The sequence below is a fragment of the Plasmodium malariae genome (assembly GCF_900090045.1).
Source record: "Plasmodium malariae genome assembly, contig: PmUG01_00_7, whole genome shotgun sequence".
Lineage (NCBI taxonomy): Eukaryota > Apicomplexa > Aconoidasida > Haemosporida > Plasmodiidae > Plasmodium > Plasmodium malariae.
This window is the reverse complement of record NW_021638325.1, coordinates 1,622-22,223: the sequence shown is the minus strand read 5'-3', so window position 1 is coordinate 22,223 and position 20,602 is coordinate 1,622. Positions and strand designations below refer to the sequence as shown.

At 19.3% G+C, this 20,602-nt stretch overlaps 4 protein-coding genes across 4 annotated transcripts; 2 read left to right on the top strand and 2 right to left on the bottom strand.

Annotated features, from left to right (window-relative positions):
- Nucleotides 1-1,349: 1,349 nt before the first annotated feature.
- On the top strand, nt 1,350-2,198 carry PmUG01_00019700 (fam-m protein; the record flags this gene model as incomplete). The annotated part of the gene is made up of 2 exons (XM_029006733.1): nt 1,350-1,436; nt 1,572-2,198. 2 exons carry the CDS (start codon nt 1,350-1,352, stop codon nt 2,196-2,198), a joined length of 714 nt encoding a protein of 237 aa, XP_028859274.1.
- A 2,725-nt stretch (nt 2,199-4,923) lies between these two features.
- PmUG01_00019600 (PIR protein) lies at nt 4,924-6,104 on the bottom strand (the record flags this gene model as incomplete). The annotated part of the gene is made up of 3 exons (XM_029006722.1): nt 4,924-5,097; nt 5,221-5,934; nt 6,078-6,104. 3 exons carry the CDS (start codon nt 6,102-6,104, stop codon nt 4,924-4,926), a joined length of 915 nt encoding a protein of 304 aa, XP_028859273.1.
- Nucleotides 6,105-10,092: 3,988 nt separating this feature from the next.
- On the bottom strand, nt 10,093-12,683 carry PmUG01_00019500 (STP1 protein; the record flags this gene model as incomplete). The annotated part of the gene is made up of 3 exons (XM_029006711.1): nt 10,093-11,234; nt 11,495-12,530; nt 12,663-12,683. The coding sequence occupies 3 exons, from the start codon at nt 12,681-12,683 to the stop codon at nt 10,093-10,095; spliced, it is 2,199 nt and encodes a 732-aa protein (XP_028859272.1).
- Nucleotides 12,684-19,032: 6,349 nt separating this feature from the next.
- PmUG01_00019400 (fam-m protein) lies at nt 19,033-19,920 on the top strand (the record flags this gene model as incomplete). The annotated part of the gene is made up of 2 exons (XM_029006700.1): nt 19,033-19,119; nt 19,255-19,920. The coding sequence occupies 2 exons, from the start codon at nt 19,033-19,035 to the stop codon at nt 19,918-19,920; spliced, it is 753 nt and encodes a 250-aa protein (XP_028859271.1).
- Nucleotides 19,921-20,602: the final 682 nt, after the last annotated feature.

The window sequence follows — 20,602 nt, the reverse complement described above, 5'->3', positions numbered from 1 at the left end:
TTTGTGATAAAGTTTTGCCTAAATAATACTAATGAATAAAAATTTCTGTGTAATATTTTCCAGATATAATTTACATGATTAAATTTTACTTTTTATATATGATTTTTTATAGGTTCAAATGAAAATAATATTAAAATATTAATATATATTTTAATTATCCCATTTATATAAATATTGAAAATTATTTTTTAGTTAATCAATTGATCATTGCATATATTTTTCTTTGTAAAAATATACATGGGACCTATTGAAAATTACGCTAATATGTATGGGAATATTGCATGGTGAAAATGAAAATATAGATAATAAAAATTCTAATAAGGATACATATATATTTTTTTTTATTAATTAATATTACTAAAATTTATTAAAATATTTTAGTCCATTCAAATAAAAAATATATGAACAAAAAAGACAAATACTACAGTTTTGACAGTGTTTTATTTTATTTATTTTTTTCCTTCGTATTTAGTGTATATTCTATGTAAGAAAAAATTAATTAAAAACAATATATAAAAAATTAAGTAGTTGAATATAAAGATTTTTCTTTAATTAATAGAGGTATATATTAAACATAATTAAAAATAATATTCAAAAATTATGATAGAATATTAAAAAATCAGTTTTTATTTGTATTTATAATATATGTTTCTGCATATATGAGGTTGTAGTATATATATTTAATACTATAAAGGATTGTATGGGTTGAGGTATTATCTAAAGCTTCTGTATTTATTATTATAAAACAAAATATAATTCTATCATTATATTATTACCATAAATATACTGTTAAAATAATATATGTTTTTTAAGAGCAATGATGGGTCCTTCTAAAATAAAATGTTTATACTCTTAGTATTATTATTATTATAGCATCCATAAAAATTGTACTTATAGTATTCATATATAGAGCATTCTATTATCTATATTCTCTACGCTATATATTCTATATAAACTCAACATTTAGATATATTTCAAAATCATATATATCTTTGTTTTCTATTTCCTTTTGGAAAAAATTAATAAAAAGAATTACTTAATTAGTGCACTACATTAAATAATAAAACTATAGTATTTGAATATTTATGAATAAAATTATATTATCTTATATTGACGAGAGTTAATTTTTTATAAATAAAATTAAAACTAAAATTTTATAATATGTATTTATAATTTTTTTACTGTATATTTTGTAACAGGAGTTATAGTTATATAATTTTTATTAATTTTTTACAAATCAATAACAAAAAAATATTTGTAAAATAAATATAGCATCCATTATCATTAGAAGTATATTATATTATTATTAATTGCTTCCTTAGTATATAAGAGCATTAAATATATTTATAATGGAGCAAATAGTTAAGTCAATGTTATTTATTAAAATTTCTGCGTTTATCCTTTTAAATGGGATATGTCATTTTAAAAATGATGTGGTATGATATTATCATTTAAGGGTATTTACATTATTCATATTTTACGGGTTCTATTATTATTAATAATGTTTCATATAATTAATTATTTATCTATTAAATAACAAATACATACTTTATATATTTGTTTATTCATAGAACACGTTTAATAAATCCATAAATGAAGACTACACACTTGGCAGAAAATTAGATATAAAAACTTTTCGATTACTGGCAAAATGTAGGCAGGATAAGGATTCAAATATTTTAGGGTTAAAACAGAATATGCAAAACAATACAAAGTACAAAAAAAAGGATATAGCTATTAATGAAAAAGGGGACAAAGATAAAAACAAGAAATCTAATAAAAGTTCATTACATAAGGCACAATACTATACCGAAGTTATAGATTATAATAATGGAATGTTTGATGGAAAACATTTCCATTTTGAAAAAAAATGGATTAAAAAAAAAGATTACGATAATTTTCTTGAAAGAAACAGGAGAGTTTGTGATATATCTTTAAGAAAAATAAAACTTAGAAAGTACAGATATGGAGTTGCTATGTTTTTTATTTTTCTCTTGCTGGGAATAGGAATACCCATATTATCAAGTTTACCGTCCTTGAAAGAGGCATGGGAAAGCATTACAAACGATGGAATATTGAAAACATTGAAAGAAATTGTAGAAGGATGGGGAGAAAACGTACTTTCCTATCTTATTATAGCATTATTTAGCGTACTTATGGTTATGTATATGCTTATAGTACAAGATTTTAAGAAATAATGAAAAATAACAAAATTAAGAATAATAAAATAATAAAAAAATTCATATGTTTATGTAATGAAAATTTTAATATAACGTAATAAGCGTAATATATTTTATGATTTGATTAATGAGAATATATATAATTTCTAAAATATTATAAATGCATATGTGTATAACTGGTGTTTTTAAAGCACAACATAAATATATTTTCATTGCTATTTTTGAATTTAAATATTTTAATGCTTTTGAATTTGAATAGACATTATTATTGTATCTTAATAAATACTATTGCATAAAGTATTTATTTATATTTTTAAATACATTTCTATAAAAAATATGGGTTTATTCTCAAAAGTTTAAGTATTATAGTACAATACAGATAATTATTTAGAACTCTAGAAGTTAATGTTTGTAATAAAATATTTTTCTTTCTATATTGTGAATTGTAATCTAAAATTATTATTTGTTCAGGTAAATAAGAAAGTGTATTATTTTAAAATTAACAATAAGTATATCTTGGATTATAATAAAAGTACGATAGTAAATATATTTCGATGTATTGATGTATATATATAAGTTATTTTACTTAAGAAAGAACTTAATATTTATTATATATAATATGTTTTAAGTGAAATGTGTTATAAATTATATCAATTGTAAAAATCCTTTTATTAGAATTTTAATTTTCCTTACATCGAATAAAAGTAAAATTATAAACACATAATTAAGTAGTATCCATTTATATAAGGTTCTTAGTTAAGAACGTATGGATTATATTTTAATTTCATTTATATTCTTATTTTATTTTCTAAGTTTATAAATATTATTAAATATGCAATCAATTATTATTTAAAAAGAAAAAAATATACTTCATAGTTTTAAGAAAATAAAATATTTTTTTACATATAAAATTAAAAAAAAGTTAAAAGAAATACATTTCGAATTTTAAAAACATTTTTATAATTGTTAATGTTTTCCTGTTTAAATCTTATATATTTAATATATAAATGAAAGGAACCTTTGCAGTACTAAAATTATTTCTTTATAAAAATAAAATTAAGTATATATTGAATTTTTAGAACTAAGCAAATAATTTTTATAGATTAATTCTGGTTAAAATATATTAATTCGATAGTAAATAAATGAAGTTGTAAGATAACATTACTTTATTACTTTTATATTTTATTTTTGTTATGTGTCACAGTACGTGATTGACAATGTATGTAAATATATATTTTAATAAATAATTACTGTTTAAATAAAAACAATAACTAACAATTATAACAGACTAAATTTTGCTTTTATTTTAATTTTATTTGTACATCATGTTCTCCGAACTTCGTTTTTACTAAATTTATGCTTACTGTAAAGAAATGATAATTAAAAATAAAATTTGGAACATCATTATCATTAAAATTATTTCATTTATCTTTTCTAAATGAATATTTCAGTGTTTGATTAATTTTCTATAATTTCAATATTACATAACTTTTTGTTTATTATTTCTAACGCAATATTAAGTATAGTGCAAAATATATTATATATTGTTAATAACTAAAATTCACATTTATAGTAAAATCCAAAGACACATGTAACTATGTACAATAAAAAAAATGAGTGTGTACATGAAGTTTACAATTAACAAATTACCATGGTGCCTAGAAATAGCATGTAATGATAAATGAAATCCTCCTTTTTTAAATTATTATTTTTATTTGAATGTATAGATAATAAATTGTGTAGATAATATAGAAATGGATTCTATATGGAAACTCAATAAAATAAGAATTACATTTCTATTTCTCACATTCTATAAACATAAACATATTACTTGCTATTATATTTATGGGAACATTTTTTGTATTTTTCTTTTTATATGGAGAAAACAAAAACGAAACATAGGCATTTAAATACTATTTGTTATTATTAAAATTTACTTTATCAAAAAATGTATAATGTAGTTACACTTTTTTTATTATTTATCGTATATCAATTTTTTTAATCATATGTATGTTATATATAGAATAAGGTATTAATGCAGTTAAGAAACTATAAGAATAATTCTAGAGCAGAACATATTTATGAATTATAAAGTAATGGTTAGGATTGTTCCCATTTGAATACAATTAAAATTAGAATTCATCTACCTTAGCGCCAATCATGAATACCCTGTCAACAATGTTACATATAATATATATCAATAGAAGAAAAAAAACGCTAAGACTGTTACATAATGTGTAACATTTTTAATTGTATTAAATTGAAAGTGGACAAATAATAAAAGTTTTGAATAAAGTTATAAAGAAAAAGTAGATATATGCTTTATATTTTGATTAATGTTTTTATTCCAAGATTTTACATTTTTTATTTATATAATATTATTATTGGTGTTACTTCTAATGTTGTTTTTTCTTCTGTAATACTAAGAAAATAAACGCTACCTCATATTGTTATATAAGGATATCCACTTTTGCTTTATCTTCTTGTGCTATATGCTTAAGTTTTAAAATTATTTATACTTCATTCTAAGGGGAATCTCGTTTAAAGGGAATTTTCTACTACTAATTTTAAAAATAGCATCGTATTTATTTTATCTTTTTTTTTGAATAATTTTTATAGACATATATTCATTTCTTTATTTATCGTTTACATTGCTTTTTAATGAATTTGTACATAAGTGTAACATATATATCACTAAGTATTTTATTTTTTAATGAAAATAATATAAACGGTTAATTTTGCATCAAGTGTGTCCTTGAGATTGATAGGATATATTATGAGAACTTCCTTCATAATTTCTATTTACTTCTTCATGAAGGTTTTGTAGGGATTCTCTCGATTCTTCTTGAAATTTGTTAAGTTCAATAATTTTTTTTTTTCGTAAACGATTATATGTCCAAGATTTCAGTGGTGTAAACTACATCAAAATATATGTATATTTATTTAAAAATATAATTTATATATGCTTATAATTTTTGTGGAAATAAATTATTCTATATGTGATAAATTATTATTAATTTTAAGTATAATACTTATTAACCTTATATAAAAAAAATATAGTGAAAGACATTAGTAATACGATAGCTGTTGTTAAAATGGGAACAAATAAGTAATCTTCTTCTTTAGGTGGTAATATTTGTGCTGAAGTTTGTTCTAGTTGTGGTAACGTGTGTGGTAAACCATTGCATGGAGTTAATTTATTCATTTTTTCATCATATGCATTCTTAAAATTTATTAACTCCTCACAAAAAGCGTCATTACTTTTTTTTTGACATTCTTTGTAATGTTGGATATAAAATTGGTAACATTCTTCAATTTTATTACAAGTACTACTAGTAGAAGTATCAATTGTACCATTATAATTTTCAAAATCTTCATAATAACTATATAGTGTTTTAAGGTTTTTTAAAATTTCAGAATTAATATTTATTATTTCGTTCTTGCATATATTTTCTGTTTTGGACGAAAATTCTCTATATCCCTGAAACCATTTAAAATTCTTATTATAATTATCATCTGAATTTATCCTATAATTTAAGTATTTACAACGTTTGATGCTATCGGATTCATAGTTTTCCTTTATTTCAATTAAATATCTACCAACCTCTTGGCATGGTGTAGTAAAATCAGGATAATTTCCCTGCATTCGACCACATTTCACTCCAGGATTTTCTTTACCCTTTACATTCCGAGTATCTTCGATAGCTGTTTCAAATTCACTTTTATATTTAAGATATAATGTCACAGTATTCTCCTAAAAGTAAAAAATATAAAATAATAATATATAAATGTACAAAACAAAATTTTCATTAAATAGATTTATCTACCATTTCTAGAACAACAAAACATTGGATAAAATAATATATATAATAATTAAAAAACAAAAATAAATTTTACGTTTTCTTCTGTAGTGTAAGTTGCCATTGTATATAGATATACGTGAATTAAGGAACACAAATTAAATTAGTTTCATTTTAATATTTATTTAAATGGAAAAATATATATAATATGTTAATATGTAGTATTTTCATTTTTTTCATATATAGATTTTAAAAACAAAAATTACTTATGAAAAATTTCCTCTTTACTTTTTATTAACATTATAATAAATAGAATAGTTAGTAAAATATAAGATAAATGCTTTTAATTGATAAAATAATAATTGTAAAAACACGGTTATTTTATTGTAAATAAAAAAAAAATATAGAGAAAAATTCGCTTTTCTATTTTTTTATATATATGATACTTATATAATTGTACTGATATTTTATACAAAAAAATAAATTAATTTTAGTATATTCTCAAATAAATTTCCTATTATAATTGAATATTTTTTCATAAATTCTTTTTTGCCTTTTAAAATATTATAAATAGATAAATATTAACTATTTATAAAATATAGTATTTTCTCATTTATTTTATTATAATTTTTTTAATTGTTAAGTTAATACCTTTTATATTATTTAAATTCATATTTATTATAAGTATCAATAACATATATATTAGTCAATAAACTGAACTGCACTAATATTACTAAAATTTAAATTTAACTAAATAAAAAAAGACATTTAGCTAAAAAGAAGTATAGTATATGAAAATAGGCATTTATTTGTTAAATGAAAAATATACATACTCAAAAAATTTATTTTAATTATAAATATAATATTCCATGAAAACACTATATCGTATAATTTTAAAATAATCTGCTAATTCTCTTCATTGTATTATATACAGAAGTTAAAGTTTTACCTACTTCTTTAGAACCTTCATAATGGGATAATATATATATTTATATTCAATATATAAATGTATGCAGAAAAAGTAAATATGTTTATACTATAGAATAATTATTATTATATATTAAAAATAAAAGCAAAATAATATAATATTTTAATTGCTTTAGTAAAATTTATTATTGAAATCATTTGTACATGTAGAATAACAAAAATATAGATTAATATGTCAATCAAAATTTATCATTATAATCTTTAGAGTATACATAATATTAGTAATCTTTTTTACGACACGAATTTTTATTTCAATATATAATTAAATAGTTTTGAAGTTTAATTTAGTAATATTTTCTAGTTATGTATATGCCACTGCTATTTTATTTATCAATATTATAAATCAGATGTGTTCAACATCACAATAACATTTAATTCAAGGTACTTAGAAAATATTATTAAATTATTTATTCTTTTTTTTATATAATTTATTGTTCTAAAAAGTTTACTATTATATATATTTACTATAATATATGAATTATAAGTTATATTTTAATTTTATTAATATATTTAACATATAATCAAATGGGTTTCAAAAAAAGTAAAAAATGAAAAAAAACAATTTTTTTTTTTTATTATCATTTAATATATGGAATTAATTGTCTTATTCTTTATGAACAATGTACAGTTAATATAGGGGCACAATTATTATAATCGTTAAAATAATTATATATTAAAGTTATTTTACGAAGAATATTCTTTGGTTCTTGTTTTATTTTTTTTATTTATTATATTAATATACTTTTTTTCTATTTTTACATAAATGATACACTTGATAAAGTAAAATATTTATTAATAAGCGTTGCATATTTCACTACATTAAATTTTTCATATTTAAATTTTATATTAAATTATAAATATATTCATGAGTTTATATGTATTAATATGCTTTTATAATATCTCATATTTAATATATATTTTATACTCTTAGAACATGTTTATAAGATTATAGTTAAAAAATTAAGTTTACATAACAAATAAATAAAATAAAAGACAACGTACATATTAATATTCCTGTAATGTATACTCAATATTATTTAAATAAGTGATATATATCTCATATTATAAAATATAAAAGTATTTTTTGAAAAGCGCCTTAATTATATTAAACTGATATACTTCGAGAACTATATCTTTATTATTTGTAATATAAAATAAGAATATTTAATTTCCATTAAATTCATTAAAAATTATTAAAACATGGATAATGTTAGTATAGATAGTAAATAAAAATAATTATTTTCTTAATAAAATATTATTAATATATCATAATATATTTTTTTTATATGTCATAAGAATATTATATTACAAAGATAAATTTATATTTCTTTTAGCATTGTATTACTTGTACTTAATATAATTAAATCAGAAAAAAGATATTTTTTATTTTATTTATTTATATTTTACTCATTAATGGTATTATCCAAACAATACAAAGAGTGTAGTTATTTTAATTTTTACTTAATACAAAACAGTAAGTAAAATTTTGGAATTTATCTATTTTCATGGTACATGGAAGAAATAAAAAATAGTTATGTATTAAAGTGGATTTAATATATAAACAAATAGATATATTATTGGTTTATTTTGTAAATATATATATATATATATATAATACATATAATTTGTAAAATAATACAAAAAATAAAAAAAAATAATAATATTATTAACTAACTATTAAAAAAAAATATTATTCTGTAAGTACAAAAAATCTAAAAAAAAAAGAATTCAAGGTCAAAATGTGTAAATTCTATTGAATATTCAAAAAGAAAGGGTTAAACTATATTTTATTAATATAACATAATAAAAATAGATATTTAATTGAAAGGAAAAAAATAAAAATTTATGATATCTTTTGAAATTCCTATAAAATAATTTTATTCTGTTTCATTTGCGCCTTATTTTAAGGTAATATTGAAGAATATGGATTCAGAACTCTTTAATTTATATATTTTTCTCTATTTATGCAATATTTCTTTGATTGCATGAAAATATTAATAAATTATAATATAGAAAAAAAAAATAAATAGAAAAACTATAAGAATTTTTTTTATTTATAGGTTTATATTTTTTTTTAAAAGTGATTAATAAATACAGATTAATGTAAAAATGGATATATTCAGCATTATTTCATTATTATCCTGTTTTGGTTACTTTAATAATTTCATTGATTTTTTAAATTTATTTTAATAAAATTTTTATAAACCAAGAAAAAATACATATTGTTATCAGTATATATAAATATGTGTGAAGATATTTCATTTAAGTTACAATATTTGATTTAAAAGAAATTTGAATTCTTTATTAAGAGAGAGAATTTTTAAAAATAAATTTTCATTTTAAGAAGACATAAATTATTAAAAAGAATTACTGATCTATATAAGAGATAAATAGTTACAAATACATAATAAATAAACACTCTTAATTTGAGAGAATCAATTAACTCATAACAATCCAGCATAATTTCACTAGGTATAAAGTATATTTGTTCTATAATATATATAATTATATAAATTATGTATACATTTTCATTATGGTTTCTATCTTTCAAAGTATTCTGTTTTTCTTATTATCAAAACTTTTATATTAATTAAAATTTGAATATATCAAATAATGGAAATGTTTAAAAAATACAAATAAATATCTTTCGAGGTGTGGAAAAAATTGTACAATAATTTTTAATAGAAAAAAATATAATTATATAAATTTATTTGTTAATAGTATATTAATTCAAAGAAGGTATCGGAATTTATTTTAGTGTTTTTTATTATTGAGAATTTTTCGTTCTTACAAGTTTAATATTTTCTGGAATTTTTAACTATATTTTTTTATTTTCCTTATTTTTAATATATAATAAAATATGACTAGTTTTGCTTAATAGAGTATTAATATAAAATTCTAATGGATATTATTGCAGAAATAAAAAAAATATATATATAGATAGAATATATTTTAAACATCTGGATTTCTAATTTCATATTTTCCTCTTGATTTTCTCTGTTATATTATTCATTAATTTGCATTATTACTCTTTTTTTCCTTCAGACCTTACAGAATTTAAATAATATATTTTTTTGTCAAAAATATTTTTCTCTTAAATATATTGTGCATGTATACGTGTTAATTTATAAAAACTGTTTTTCTGCTATTTCATCGGATTTTTCCACTGTCCCATCATAAACTATAGAATTTGAATATACGTCATCTTCTCTAATCCAGTCCATTATCTCATTCATGAAACTGTCATTCTCTATGTGAGTATAGAATTTCTCATTTTGTGTATTTTCTAAATTATTGCTGTTATATTCTATTGTATTTTCTATAATTTCTTGTTTTTTATCTGAATATCCTTCCATCTTCGATTCATTTATGGAACTATCCAAATATGATTCCGTACTTTCAAAGTTCATCTCCTTTTTACATTCTTCTAACATCGACATAAGCACTAGAATACAGAGTTTTGTTAATAATTTTGTTTTTATATATTTATATAATACTTCATAATTTTCTTTGTGCTGCAATTCTTCTATATTATTTAGTGATACATAATTTTTATTATCTTCATTTAAATATTCATCTGACATACTGTCAAAATATTCTCCCAATTTTTTAAAGGAATCCTGTTCCAAATATTGTACTATAATAATACCCTTTTTAGATATCCACTGTTTCCATAGATCTTTTTCTATTTCTAAAAATGGAACATAATGATTTTCATTAGAAGCTTTCTTTTTTAATTTTTGCATATCTTGTATATAAGCGTTTTCTTTTTTCCATTCATTTTTTAAATTATTAAACCAATTTTCTTTTTTCAATATTTCAGAAATATTTCTATATCTTTCTATCCATTTATTCCATATAATATTTTGTTTTGTAACATCATTGCTACTATTAATATTATCTGTTGTTAAATAATCATCTGATAAATTAGAATAGGCATTATGTTCCTTTTTTGTGAACTCATCTATACATATTTCTAAGAATTCTTTTTTTTTGTTTTCCCACTCTTCATTTTTGCAGTATTTGAGTACTTCCATATGTACTTCTATTATGGTTTTGGATCTGTCTTTTTTTCGATATGACAAGTTTACATTTTTTTTAAATTCATTTATTTTAATTTTTTTTACGATTTCTTTCTCATCATATATTGGGTGTTCTAAATGATCATCTGTTAAAAACTTACTTTTGTTTTTAGAAAATGAAGGAACTAGTAATCTCAGGAATTTCAATCGTTTTCGACTTATTTTTTTTTTCTTTATTATCGTTCCTGTTAAAACGTACTATAAAAAAAAATTTCTTACATAATAAATTATTACACTAATAAAATTTTCATATTATTTTTAAAATTTATTTTTTATATTACCTTAATAAAAAAAGAAAATACAGTAACGCATACAATTATTATTAGAATGGGTGATATCTGTGAGATAATTGTATGTTCTTCTGGATCTATAATTGTATTTTAAATGCATATTTTACATATTGTAATTATTTTAAAAATAGTAGAATAATTAACATTAATGTTACCTAGTACATTAGGGTGCTTATTAACATTAGATATAGTTGAGGAAGGACGTAATACTTCAGCAGTTAACGAACTAGTTTCAAAAGAATGCATTACTAGTGACTCTTGAGAATCTGGAGATTGCCGTATATTAGAAACTGGTGATAATGATTCTTTATTTTCTAGTTGTGTTGCTGTTTTTGGATTTGCATCTTGGTCAGGAGGCATATCTTGAATTTTCGTACTTTTATCTGTTGTACCTACAGGTTGAGTTGACAGTAGTACTGGAGAATGAGAATTATGTACCAGTTGAATTTCCTGGTCATGTTTAGTTTCTTCTCCCTGGGGAATTGAAATAACTTGTTCCTTTGGAATTTCCGGATTCTGTAGAATATCGCTTGTATTTTTATTAACTTCTTGTGAAAGCTTCTTTGCTTCTTCAGGTTTATGTTGACCCGGTGAAACTGAAGGAGAGGGTGTACATTTGGGAAGTTTTTTAAATGTTGTACTATTAAATATGTTGCAAGGTCTATTTGGAAAATGTTGTGATATATTTTTACACGAATTTTTAATTAACAGTTTTTTATCCCTAAAATACTTTTGTCTTTGATCTATCCACACGTTATATTCATCAATTTTACTTGAACATGTTTCATCACATTCACCTGAAATTCTGTGTCCTCTTATAGGACATTGTATTCCATTTATTCTATTATTTTTTTCATCACAGAAATTTAGTGCTTCATAATTTAATTCTAAAATTTCTTTTTCTTTATAATCTAAAATCGGAAAACATCCACCATGTTTTTTAGTTATTTGTTTATAGTGAGAAGTTGCCCAATGCTTTACTGTTGCTTCCCATCTACTCTGATCTACATAATATGGTGCACTTTTATTTTTTATTAGAAAATCAATCAATTCTAGGCATTCACTTCTAAAAGTGTCTTTATTAGTCTCGTTAATTAAGGAGGGAATTTTATTTTTTATATGTTTTGAAATTTTTCCAAACTCTTGTGTTGCATAGAGCCTTAATGCACTAGAACCTAGAGTACCCCATTCCTGGATTTTAAAAATTAGTATGAATTACTTAATGAGTATGCATTTTTATATCAGTAACATTATCACTTTTTTTTATAACAAGTAAATAATTTACTCATCAATTTAATCATATTAAAAGGCAAAGAATATTACCGAGGATAAACATTTTTCCATTGTAACTTTATATTAATATTCTAGTTGTGAATAACAATATGATAGATAATTGTTAATTTTTATGTTTTATCAATAGAATAATTTTAAATTAATATATCTTATTAAAAAAAAATTATAATTTTATAAAGTACATAAAAATTTTTGTGTGAACTATAAAATAATTGCGTACACTATTATTTATATTGTATGCTTCTTATACTTCATTAACTTAAGTAAATATATGATAACTAGAAATATATGCTAACCATATAATGATATTAAACAGCTCTTAATTATATATCTGTGCATAAATTTACTATACAATTTATAAGGAAAAAGTCAAATAATTAACAATAAAGAGTTACATATATGTTACATCAACAAGTAATATTGAAGTTAATCTGTAAATATGTCATTAAATTGTATATTGCATTTTTTCCTTTTTCTTTTGTTAGTAAGACATATGTATATAATTACAATTTACAATATTAACGTAGACAATTCTTTTTATTCTTCTTCTTTTCCTAAAATAAATCATAAATAAAACATATAATTATTATTCACCATAATATATTGTCCTATTATTTTGGTACTTAATTAATTTTTTATATAGAATTATAAGTTTATTACTACTTTGAAATAGTTTTTTATAGTTAGTACGTTTCAATATAGAGAAGAATTAGCAATATATAAGGTATAATAAATTTTTCCTATACTTATGTAATGTAGATAGTATTAAATTTATCTGAGACTTAATAATATATATATCAAGTTTCTAAAAGTTAATTATTTATGGTATATATTATGTAATTGCTCAATTTTTAAAAAATTTAAATTATTACATATATAAGTATATATTTTTTTGTACATGCATATTATAACTTTTTTATGTTAATGGTTTCATTTGGACTAAATTTCAATTAAGAATGTATTATAAGTATATTCATAAGTATATATACGTTTGTCAACTAATTCGAAAAATGCAAGAATATGAGCATATACTTACAGAAAAATTATTTATATTATAAATTTAAAAAAAAGTAAAATAAGTTATATTTTTATAATAAAACATATCAAGGTTACAACTTTAAATATATTGAATAATACGCAACATTAATTTATACAAAACCATTGAAGATTTATAATAATGCTTCTGCAATGATTAAGAGATATATTCTAATAAATATATCAAATGTTTTTATTTATTTTTTTCTTTAATTCTGAATTTGATAAGTATATGTATATGCCATTTTAAGAATATTCAAAAATGTTATTTTACCATTCAAAATGAAAACGTTATTGAAATATTTTAAAATTCTTTATGATATATGAATTATTAAGTAAAATTACAGAACATTTTAAGTGAGAAACCGTTTGAATAGGTCATTTTATTGGAGTATATATATATTTTTACTAATATTAGTTATTCTTTTGAAATAAATATATAATAGTTAGGAGAAAAAAAAATAAATTAAAAAAATATATATACTAGTAATAAATTTCAGTAAATATTTAATTCACCAAAATAATTATGTTATTAATTTCATTCGTAGTCTATCATTATATGAAGCATATATTGTTTTCATTTATTTTTAATTTTCGAAATTATTTTAGTATAATTTTTTGGTTTCTTGTTTTAATTTTTCTTTTCCTTTTAATAGATTATATTATTTCCCATTTTTTTTAAATGTACTTCAATAAATAATAATATACGAGTAAAGTGTACGTAAAAATAATTTACCGTTTTTTAAATTATTATATATTTAAATTGTTGTATTCGTATATGTTATGTATATGGTAAGAATACAATATAAATAACTTATTATAGTGAGTATATGTGTATTATCTTGAAACAAAAAATAATTTTCTTGAATATCTAGAAAAATGTTGGAATAAATTCCATTTAATTTCTTTAAGAATATTTTTGTAACAATCTATTTTCTTCTTTCTTTATTGTTATTTGTTTACTGTTTTATAATTATATGAATATACATAATTTTTTTTATTGCATAATAAATATATGAATATTTTTTGTTTAAATGTTTAATAAATATATGAATTATTATTTTTTTTCTTAGTTGCTGCATTTCTCATTATTTTTTTTTAATATATGTTTAAATTCATTGTATATTACTGAACTTATGAAATTTGAAGCAATTAAAAATTAATAAATAATCTTGTGAATAATTGAATATTCCTTCAAAGTAATATTATTATGTTATTTATTTTTTTATTGTAAAAAATAATATCTATCCTTGAAATATATATATTGAACATGTGAAGTTTTCATACTAGATGAAACAATAAAATTGAAATATATATATGTAAAAAGTACCACAGGATACAAGATAATATATGTGTATAATTAATTCTATTTAACTTATTTAATTTTTTTAAATTATAAATTATAATTTGTTTTTTTTCAATAAGTATAAAGTAACGATTTAGTATTTGTGATATATAGTATTATAAAAAGGAACTTATGTATTTAAATTTGTAGTTCATAGTGTTTCGTATTAAATTTTATAATTATCTACATTTTCTAATGCTACAAGCATACTTAAAGTAAAATATATATTAAAAAAAATAATAAATACATGTATTTTCTTATAAATATCTTTTAATATTACGGGTATTTTTTTAGTTATACATATAAATATATAGTCACATATTATTATATGGATAATTTGTCTTGATATATTATTTGACAAATAATGTAATGAAATGTAATTATCAACATTTTATTAAGTATAACATATTAAAATATTGTTAATTTTCTATTAATATCATTTAATCTTATTGAATTATATATGATCGTTCAATCTATAATTGATTAATTATCAAAATCTATGATTTTAACATTGATATATCATAATTTGAGTTCCATGAATTATTACATTTCTCATTATTTTAATATAACTGTATAAATGTAATTATATATGTATAAATATACATTAAATGTAACTAATTCTTCTTATTACCAATATTTAGTTAATTTAATGATAAATTCTTTTATAAATTACATCTCTCGTTAACGTTACAATTATTCAATTAATAAGTTGTCTTTCTCTTGCACTTCCAATAATATATATCATAAGGATCTGGTACCTGCAAGAATTCATAGGTATCCTATATATGTGTCTTGAACAATGGTTTGGATATTATAAAATTAAAATTAATGATTTTTTAAATATGTTCCGTGTCTAATTAAAAATTTATAAAATTTAATAAATTATTTGCTTTTTAATGAACATTTTTGTTTTTATCTTCTTAAAAGAGTTTACATAAGTCTTTATATACGTAATTTTTATATTTCTATTGAAATAATATTAACTTATGTACTATTAATCTTCTGTTATTATTAATAAAAAAAATTATTTTAATCTCTTTTTTTTTTTTTGATATACTTCAATTAATTCAACAATTTATTTTTTTATGCACAAAGGTTATTATTATTGAACATTTATATATTATGTTTATTTACAGTGCAATATTATATATAGGATGTATTGTCACATACAAATGTATGATCGTTTTCGGAAGAATGACCTGTTAAATTATTATTTTGTTCATATAGATGATTCAGAAAATTTATATTTTATTTTTATTGAAGGTAAAATAATTTTTCAGATGAAGTAAAATAATATTAAAACAAATACATATTTGTAAGTATAATACAACTGCAACAATAGTTTCTTGTTATAATAGATTAAGGGAATAGTATTAGAGAATTATCATTTTTATTTGGACTAATTTGTATTTTGAAAAAACGAAAAAATATAAAAAATAATACAATAAATGTAAATGAAATTATTAGATAAAATCGTACTAAATATTATTAGAATATGCTTCTTCTCATTTGTTTAACTGCTAGAGTGAATGCATTATAAATAATGGAAATCATTAAGATTTAAGAGCTTCATAGGGCTCATTAACAAATTGTATGTGTAGTCAACTATTTTTGTTAGTCGTATAATTTGTACAAGTTCCAAATTAATATTTGAAAAATTGTAATTTTACGCAAAAATTATTTTTTTTTTGTATAACACATATATATATTATTATATTACGGGTTTTATTTTTCAGAACTCTCTAACGTTCTGTGTGTATTAATTGAATAATAACGACATTTCAGAAACAGTAAAACATACAATTTATATTAAAAATAAAAAAAATGACATTTTTTAAGGAGTTTTTCTTATTTCTAAGGCAAAACATATAGATATACATAAATAAATTATAATTGTAACCATACAGACAATATATTAAATTCTATAGGAATTGAATATTAAAGTGAATATTTTATAATTTGTAAATATTTTATCATATAGCTTGCATAAATATGATTATAATATGTTTATATAACAAGTTTTTTTGATATGTATTAAATATATAAAGACACAATATGAAAAATATGTAAATTTAATTATTATATATATGTATATGTATGATAACACAAATATGTTATAATATATAAATACAATAAAGAGAAATTTTAATATTATACAAGGAAATTAATATAATTTCTCATAATATTTAAATTATAAATAAAACATAAATAATTTAAATAAGTATAAATATATATTGTTTAAAAAGAAGAAAAAATATATTTATAAATAATTAGTGTTACTAAAAAAGAAAAAGCCCATTTATATCTAATTTAACATAATTTTATAATATACTGCACTTACGTTTTATAGTGATTTTATAGTTTATATTTATATTTTGGTATATATAAAAAATAGTTTATTGTATATATTATATAGTAACATTATCTGTAATAAAAGAACGAAAACTGAAAAGTGTGCGAAAAGGAAGAAGTAACGAAATAAGTGTGTTCATAAATATGATATATATACATATATATACAATAAAATAATAAAAATATAATAATGTTAATTTTTGTAGTTTTAAAATAGGCCTATAAATTTATCTGTTTTTACTCTTTTTTAATTTTTTATATACACGCTTAGAATATAGTACTTCTTCAGAACAGTAGTATAAAGTTATATTTCAGATGTTTACAATGTTTTTTGGTGCTCATCATATTATTACAATTAATGTTCTCTTTTCAATAACGCATAAGTTTTAGAAAAATTTTAGCACAATATATTATTGTTGTTAAAAGTTCGTTTAATAGAATATTATTTATTTATATATTTATGTAGATTTATTATAGCGTAGCAGTAAAATATATTCCTCTCACCTAGCACCTTTATAAAAATAAATAAAAAAGAATAATTTCTTCTTAAAATTTTTAATAGAAAAAGTAATGTATCACATATATTAGTATATTATATTGTTATTTTTTTTCATTGGTTATATGCATGTTATATCCTGTGTATTATTAATAAATTCATTACCATTTAATATATTTTTATATAATGAAAATGTATGAAATATTTTTATAATATAATTTTCCCTTCCCTTTCTCTCTAATTTTGTTTTTTTTTTACTTCAATAATATTTCTTTTAATTACATATAATTAATTAAAAATATATAAAATAACTAAATACCTGAATATAATTTTTTTTTTTTTAAATAATGGTATAAATTAAACTTAAATTAATATTATATTTTTGAAAAAATATGATAGAAAAATAAAAAAATAAATACATAAGTGACCTTAAAATATGTACTTATTCGTATATTAAATGGTAGCATATAAAGAATATTTTTTAATTGTATTATAGATTACAAAAGTGGGAATGTATCCAAAGTGTAACTAACAATTTTTTTATAATTTACATAACACAGAATGTTGTTTTATTTGATTATTATTACTTTTATTATAATGTTACGATAATTAGTATTTTATTAAAAATTATTATTTATCCAGAATATAATGTTTATAAAATAAAAATTATTAACATGAAAAAATAATTAAAATTAAAAATTTTTTTAACCTTTATAGTAATACATTATTATAAATATACCGTATACATTTTATATTATATCGAAACCTAAATATATTCAAATAATAGGAAATAAAATTTTTCTCTCTTCATTTATCATGAAAAGGATTCACAAAAATATTATTTAATTAGTACACTAAATGAAATGATAAAATAATGTATTAGAATAATTACTAATAAATTTAAATCATTTTATTTTAACGAAAGTGTATTTTTTATGAATATTATTAAGGTAAACGTTTTATAATACCTTTTTAAATGTATATTTTTTTTTTATATATGTTGTAAAAATCATTACAGTTATATACATTTCATTGAGTAATTACGAAGAAATAATAATTTATTTTTTTTTTTTTTAGTAAGTATATTATCGTACATCATTGGAAGTATATTATATTATTATTATTTTTTTTTTTTTTTGCCGAATATATTAATAATATCAAAGATATATATCATGAAACAAAATATTAAAACTCCGTTTTTAATTAAAATTTCTGGGCTTATACTTTTAACATGGTTATGCCATTTTATAAATGATATGGTATGACAATATTACATAAGGAAATTGTTGGGTATATATTTTGTTAGTGTTTTTTTTTTTTTATAAATACTACTTTTTATAATGGAATTATTTATTCTATTAAATAAAAAGTATTTACATTTTTCTTTTTTTTAGAATGGGTTTATCAAGTCTTCGGATGCGAGTTACACTCTTGGTAGAGTTTTAAAAAAAAGAACCTATAGATTACTAGCTGAATATAAAGAGGGTAAGGGCTCAAATATTGTAGAATTAAAAGATATTCCAAATTATAAAGAGTGTAAAAATAAAGATAAATCTAATAATAAAAAAGGGGAAATACGGAAAAATGGAAAACCCAATAAATCATTAAGTAAGAAGAGATTCTATATAAAACTTACGGATTATAATGATGGAATGCCTGATAGAAAATATTTCAATTTTGAAAAAAAATGGATTAGAAAAAAAGATTATGAGATCTTTCAAGAACAAAATAAAAGAATTAGTGATAAAAATTTTAAAAAAATAAAATTTAGAAGTTACGGATTTGCAGTTGCTGTTTTTTTTCTTTTTTTCTTGTTTGGAATAGGATTCCCTATATTACAAGGTTTGGAGCTGCTGGAGCCTCTACAGAAGCAGCTTCTAGGGATATTAAGTGAGATCATAGGTGATCCCACTGTAGTACAACACTTTATTTGTTCAATATTTTATGGAGTTCTTATCATTATATTAGCTATCATAATTATAATAACGATTCCTAAGATCTTAATAAATAATGAAAAATATAAAAAATTTAAGTTAATGAATGTACAAAAAGAACAATAAGTAGAATGAATTTTTCTTTAAGGAAATTATATATATGAAGTAATAATTATAATATCTTTAGATATATATTTTTTGTAAACATAGTTATAATTGAAATAATTTCATAGTAGCACAGGTGTATATCGTATAAGGTTATTACGAAAAGTAAGAAATTATGTTCTTAATATATTTGTGAATAAGAAAGTTTTAAATATATTCATTTTGTATTATAAACTGTTTTTTTAAAATAATTAAATATTATTGCTTAATATATATATTTTCTCATTAAAATAGATTCTAATGTGAAATATATGTACTGCAGTTAAAATTAATATATAATAAAAAATTAATGTATTTTCATTGATGTCCTGTTAGAATTGATATTTTAAATGAAAAATCCTCGTTTCCAATATTTTGTATTTTTCTAATGTAAGATGATTATTTGTGTATTTAAAATGAAAAATATATTATTAGCTTTCTATAAAAAATAAATGTATCTTTTTGTATTTATTGGAAAAAATAGAGAGTATTATGTTGCATTGTATATATTTAACTTAAGAAAAAAAACATAGAATTTATTGTATAAAATAATTTTTATTAGAAATATATTATGAAATATATTTATTACTTAATACTTTTTAATAGATGTTTTTCTTTTTTTTTTTATGATATAAATTGGATGTTATGAATATACAATAAAGTA